Source organism: Antrostomus carolinensis, unplaced genomic scaffold, assembly GCF_000700745.2.
Source record: "Antrostomus carolinensis isolate BGI_N321 unplaced genomic scaffold, ASM70074v2 scaffold29663, whole genome shotgun sequence".
In the NCBI taxonomy this organism is placed as follows: domain Eukaryota; kingdom Metazoa; phylum Chordata; class Aves; order Caprimulgiformes; family Caprimulgidae; genus Antrostomus; species Antrostomus carolinensis.
The window spans coordinates 4,579-10,646 of NW_010306410.1; the positions used below are offsets into that span (position 1 = coordinate 4,579).

Below are 6,068 nucleotides of genomic sequence, written 5' to 3' on the forward strand. Positions count from 1 at the left end.
CAGCGAACGAGCAGTAGGGTCCATCAAATGTAAAAGTCCATTGTTAACAAAATAAGGCTGAGCCCTTCGAAACTGGTCATAAAAGCAATTCCCAGTGTGTGGGATGCGGCTTGTAAAGCCTTTGCCCAGCTTGGGGCTGACCCTGACCTTGATCTTGGAGCAGCGTCACAGGAAAAGTCTCCACATGAGAATTCCCAGTTGCTGGTGTGCGTGAGGAGCGTCCCAGCTCTCCTCCACCTCCTGCCTCTTTCCAGCCCCATCAATGTTCCCGTTGTTTCTCCCCGGGAAGGAGCAGAGTTCAGTCTCCGTGCGGCCGAGGGAATCTCTGTGCGGTCCTGCAACATCTCGGTCTTGCCCAGGACGCTGGTGATCTTCAGGATTTGACTGAAGGCATCAGTCTAGCTTTGGGGGTGCAGAGTTTATCGTGTCAGGGAACTGTCTCCCCCTGCAAAATCCAGATGTGTGGTGATCAGCAGCAATGTTGAGCCACCGGGGTTGTTTCTCAGTGGTACATGCTCAAGCATCTCTGCAGGGGTGCCTATAAATTCGGATGTCAATGGAAACCCCGAGTGCTTCTCTCTGGGAGGCTCCGTGTTCCTTGTGCAGTGTTGCAAACCCTGTTCCAGTCAGAGAAACGGCTTCAAACGCTCTATTTGCTTTTTTGGGGTTTTTTTTCCCTATCATGCTAATGCTGCTCTGCAGCAAACTGAGGTCAGAGTCTTCACCCCCCAGGGATTTTTTTGTAACAAAATACACATGGGTTATGGGTCTAAGTTTGGAGCCTCTTTCTCAACACCAAAAGGTTATTTCTTTGAATTAAATAAAAAAAGTCCTTGATGGTATTTTACCAAAGTTGCAGGGATTTTACAAAAAAATTTAAAAGTCTTTTTTTTTTTTTTTTTCCACCCTTTACTCCCTCAGAATCTCAGGAAAGCCTGGAGAGGTCTGAGAAGCGGAGGGAAAGGTGGGAACAGAAGCAGCACAGGAAGAGAAGAATAAAGCAGCGCTCCATCAGCAAGGAGAAGTGGGTGGAAACGCTGGTGGTGGCAGACACCAAGATGATCGAATACCACGGGAGCGAGAACATAGAGAAGTACGTGCTGACCGTGATGAACATGGTGAGTCCTGGTCCTTTCAAACCACCAGGTCCCTGGGGATGTGGCTGTGAGACATCAAGACCACTGGGCTTGCCAGGACTTGTCCCTGGTGGGACCTCAGCAAACTTCTCACCAATTGGGCTGTTCCCACCCACACCTTGGCTTTTCTGCTCCATGCTCCATCCACTGTGGGAGGACGGGTTGGTGTGAGCAAAGCCCAGACCAAAATCTCCACGGAGGCGGGAGCAGCTTGGCCTGAAGCCGTTTCACCTTCCCCATGGGCTGAAGGGCTGTTCCCTTCTCCTTCCCACCGTGCGGATGGGTGATGTGGCCTCCCCGAGTGATACCCCCAGGGCAGGGCTGCTCCTCCTGCACCCCTGCTCCAGGGAGGGGAGGTGGTGGGTGCTGCCCATGGCCATGGCACCACCACCACAGCTCTCCCTGGGCAGGCGTGCGGGCAGTTTGGGCATGGAGGTGCAGCTGAAGCCATCCCCAAAGCCTGCATGAGGGCCACCCACTGTCCTCTGCATGTTAAAGAAGCCTTCTCGCAGGAGGAGAGACCCGCAGGGACCTGGGAGCTTTGTCTCAGCCTCCATCAACCTTGGCTTGAAAGTGGCAGAGGGGAGATGGAGACGAGATGTGAGGAAGAAATTCTTTGGTGTGAGGGTGGTGAGACAGTGTCCCAGGTTGGCCAGAGAAGCTGTGGCTGCTCCTCCCTGGAAGTGTTCTCGGCCAGGCTGGATGAGGCTTTGAGCGACCTGGTCTAGTGGAAGGTGTCCCTGCTGCTGGCAGGGGGGGTGGAACTGGGTGAGCTTTCAGGTCCCTTCCAACCTATATGATTCTATGATTCAATGATCAGATTGTGGTGGTCTTCACTGGGCATCCAGGGGGGTTCCCTAGCACCAGAAAACCAGCAGATAAGTCAGTGTGAGTTGGTTTAGTCTGTTTGCTCTTCTGCTGCCATGGTTGCACCTATTTGCATTTCAGGAGGCAGCTTTGGTTGATGGCCAGAGAAGAGGGTGGGTTTGGGCAGAGGACTTCAGGGTAACCTGCCTGGGTTTTGGGGTGTTGGTGAAGGCACCCAGAGAGCACAGGCTTCCTTTGAGATGTTAAACACATCTATGAGGTGTGAAAGCAGAGATGTTCCCGCAGGCACTTCTGGTTGAGTTTCAATGTGCTATACAGATTATATCTATTTTAAATGGTTGTCATTGCTATAGTCCAGGTCTGCACTGATCTTGTCTTTAATTTGGGGGAATTCCCTGAGATGTTGTCAGCAACCTTCAGTAGCTTCCCCTGGAGCTCCTCTGCCCCTGCAGATGTTCTCACCAGCAGCAGTGTCCCAGGGCAAGGACTTTCAGGCTTTATTTCTTTAGCTTTTGCCTGTTGCAGGTGGCGGGTCTGTTCCACCACCCCAGCATTGGGAACCCCATCAACATCGCGATCGTGCGACTCATCCTGCTGGAGGAGGAGGAGGTAAAAAGAAAACAGGGGGATACACCCTGCCCTCCTGGTAGCCGGGCTGGGACACATGGAGAGCTGGGTTGGGACACATGAGGAGTTGTGTTGGGACATGGGGAGCTGGGCTGGGACACGAGGAGCTGAGTTAGGACATGAGAAGTTGGGTTGGGACATGGGGAGCTGGGCTGGGACACGAGGAGCTGAGTTAGGACATGAGGAGTTGGATTGGGACATGGGGAGCTGAGTTAGGACGTGAGGAGTTGGGTTGGGACATGGGGAGCTGACCTTGAGAGCCTGTAAGCTTTCTTTTGAGCTGTTTTCATGCCCTGGATGAATTTGCATGAGATAATCACCCATGTCTTGCTTCCTTGTCTTCTGCCTGGGCTGCAGCCCTGGTAGAGTCAGGTGGACAGTGTGGTTGGAGGAGCTGCAGAATCTCACTCTTATAATAATTTCTGATAACTCAGCGTTGCTGCTGGTCACAGAGGGCTGTGAAAGCTGCAGCCGTGGCTCTCAGGGAGCCTGACGCCGCTCTGACGGGCTCCCCAGCTGCGACCTTCACCATCACCCAGGGTGGGATGTTTTCCCACAGTGTTTCTTAACCCCCATTCCTGGATGATTTAATGTTTTGGTTGAATCACAAATGAAAAGAAAGCAGAAAAGGATTCCCACCAGTCTATGACCTATAAATATGGAGCAATTCCATCTGGATGGCAGTTACTCCTGATTTCACTCTGATGTGTCAGAGATCAGACCCTTCCCTACTGCATCCTAAAAACCAAACAGATCCAGCAGCAATATGACTTCTAATTATGTTGGCAGGAGGACCTGAAAATCTCCCACCATGCAGACAACACCTTGAGAAGCTTTTGTAAATGGCAGAAGAGCATCAATGTTAAAGGAGATTCCCATCCTCTCCACCATGACGTTGCGGTCCTGCTCACAAGGTATTGTGCCCACGTGCTGATTTTATGCTGTAGGTGCTACACTGGTGGCTAGAAACTCCTCTGCCAGCTGCAGGCAGTGGGGCAGCCAGAGGAACATCTCAGTGGGAGTGGCTGAAATCTCGCTCTCCATGCCTGAGCCCTGCCTTGATGCCTGCACATAAGATATGTAACATGAAATCTGGAGATAACCTGGTCCTAATGGCTGGAATGGGTCTCAAATCTCAGGTTGAAACCCAGAGACAGCTCCTAGTTGACTAGGAGCTGAGGTTTCCAAACCAAGTGTTCACCATGGCCCTGTTGCCAAGCTCCAGAATGGTTAGCTCCTCCCAGGAGATGTACACAGGGATTAACTCTCCTTTTTCCCTTGGAGGCTGATGCTGGGGTTGGCAGAGGAGCTTCTGGGAAGGCCCCTGACCTCCCATGGAGCTTTCAAGAGTTCATGCCTCTGGCCAAGTTCACGTACCTTGCAGTCCAAACGTAGTTTGATGATTTCAGGCTGCAGCAGCCTGGCTGTTGGCAGTATCGTGGTGGTTTGTGTGATGATTCACAACCCACAACAGTGTGATCTTCTGGAGGAAGTTTGCTTTGTAGCAGAAATAAGGCACCTCGGGCCATGTACTTCAATGGAGTTGTTTTTCATGGGTGGCTGGGGCTCCTCTGCCCTGGACCACAGCACCCTTGGGATGTGCTTCCACAGGCAATGTGGTAATCGTAGAATCATAGAAAGTTGTGTGTTGGAAGGGGTCCACAAGGATCATCAAGTCCAACTCCTGCACAGGACAATCCCAAGATTCAGCCCATGTCCCTGAGGGCCTTGGCCAAATGCTGCTGCAATCTCGTCAGGCTTGGTGCCATCAGCACCTCCCTGGGGAGCCTGTTCCAGTGCTCCACCACCCTCTGGGTGCCTCAAGAACCTTTTCCTCATGGCCAACCTCACCCTCCCCTGGCACATCTTCCTGGCCTAATTATTCCCAGCATCAGCTTTATTTACACAAAGGAATAACGTGGCCAGGCTGGCCAGCGGCTCCCATTAATCAAGCTTAGTAATAAGCCAGGGATACTGGGAGAGGAAAGGGGAGAGGAAAGGTCGTAAATCTTTCCGTTGTGGAAAGACATTGGATGTCTCCATTCTCGCTTCTGTTTGGCCACTGTCTGTGTGTCGTCTTCTGTGGGCTGGGACATGTCCCCTGCTCTTTCCCACACCTCACGTTGGGTCCTGCCGCTTTCAAGCCCCCTCTTTGCTCTGTGTCTGTGTGTTTGTTGTCCTCGTCACCCCAGGAAGGACATCTGCGCAGCGATGAACAGACCCTGCGAGACCCTGGGTCTGTCCCATGTGGCAGGGATGTGCCAACCCCACCGGAGCTGCAACATCAACGAGGACACGGGACTGCCCCTGGCCTTCACCGTGGCCCATGAGCTCGGACACAGGTACCACCAGCTTTCTCCTCCTCTCCTCTGACCTCTGCGCTGCTCGGTCAGGGCTTGAGAAGGCACGGGTGGAAGTTGGGAGAAGCGGTTCCTCTCTGGTGCAAACCTTCCTCTGCACCCAGGAGAACTTACCCTGGGCATTTCATTTTGGAGTTCAGTTTCTGGTTGCCTCAGGTTTAATGAAAGTCACATCATCCAAGGCAACCAGGACAAGTTGCATTTGTGTATTATCCCGCGTTGCTGATGCTGAAGGTTTTGGAGAAAAGGGTTGTTTGTCAGTGAGGGGTTGGACTAGATGATCTCCTGAGGTCCCTTCCAACCACTACAGCTCTGTGATTAATAAGTTTTAAAATAGGATCTGTGTGTAGAATCAGCAACAGAATTTTGCTTGCCCTAATGTCAGTTAAATTTTGACAAGATCACTTGAACATCACAGTTGATAGTAGATGTCTTTGTACGCTAAAAACACTTACCCAGTAAGTTTAATTAACTTGGTCTTGTTCTGTAGCCTCATTAATTTTTCTTGGCTGAGTTTTCAGTAAGAAAGGTGAAATAAAAGCCTGGGGGACAGTTCAGGGCAGTGTCCCTGGTGTCACTAAAATGTCCCCACAGCCAGATCCCCCAGTGCCCGTTAATGGGCTGGTTTGTGGTGTCCGGCGTCGCGTGTCGTTGTGCTGGAAAGCAGAGAGGCTGCGCGGTTGTAGCGGCGTGCGGCTCACCTCTCCTTTGTGGGACTGTGCTCTTACACAGTTTTGGGATTCAGCATGATGGAAGCAGCAATGACTGTGAGCCAGTTGGGAAAAGACCTTTCATCATGTCTCCACAGCTCCTGTATGACACGTCCCCACTCACCTGGTCCCGCTGCAGCCGGGAGTACATCACACGCTTCCTCGAGTAAGTCCTTCCTTCCTCTTCTTCCTTGCTGGTGGGGTGCTGGGGGTGGCTTGGAGCTTGGTTCTTCAGCCAGGGATGGACCCAGCTGATGGCTAGGTTGTCCCCAGGGCGTGGGGGGATGTTTTTATCTTGCTCAGCTACCTCGGTCGTAGAATCTTTGAATGGTTTAGGTTGGAAGGGACCTGAAAGCTCATCCAGTCCCAACCCCCCTGCCATCAGCAGGGACACCTTCCACTAGACA

General features: G+C 52.1%; 1 protein-coding gene across 1 annotated transcript in view; it reads left to right on the forward strand.

Moving 5' to 3' along the window:
* Positions 1-5,827, forward strand: part of LOC104522763 (A disintegrin and metalloproteinase with thrombospondin motifs 7) — a gene marked incomplete at both ends in the record, with an annotated part of 10,129 nt that extends 4,302 nt beyond the window's left edge. The window contains 5 exons of the mRNA XM_010165136.1: positions 942-1,118; positions 2,490-2,573; positions 3,381-3,505; positions 4,784-4,933; positions 5,684-5,827. Coding sequence (XP_010163438.1) covers positions 942-1,118; positions 2,490-2,573; positions 3,381-3,505; positions 4,784-4,933; positions 5,684-5,827 — 680 coding nt within the window. The remainder of the gene's footprint in view (positions 1-941; positions 1,119-2,489; positions 2,574-3,380; positions 3,506-4,783; positions 4,934-5,683) is intronic.
* Between the last annotated feature and the right edge of the window lie 241 nt (positions 5,828-6,068).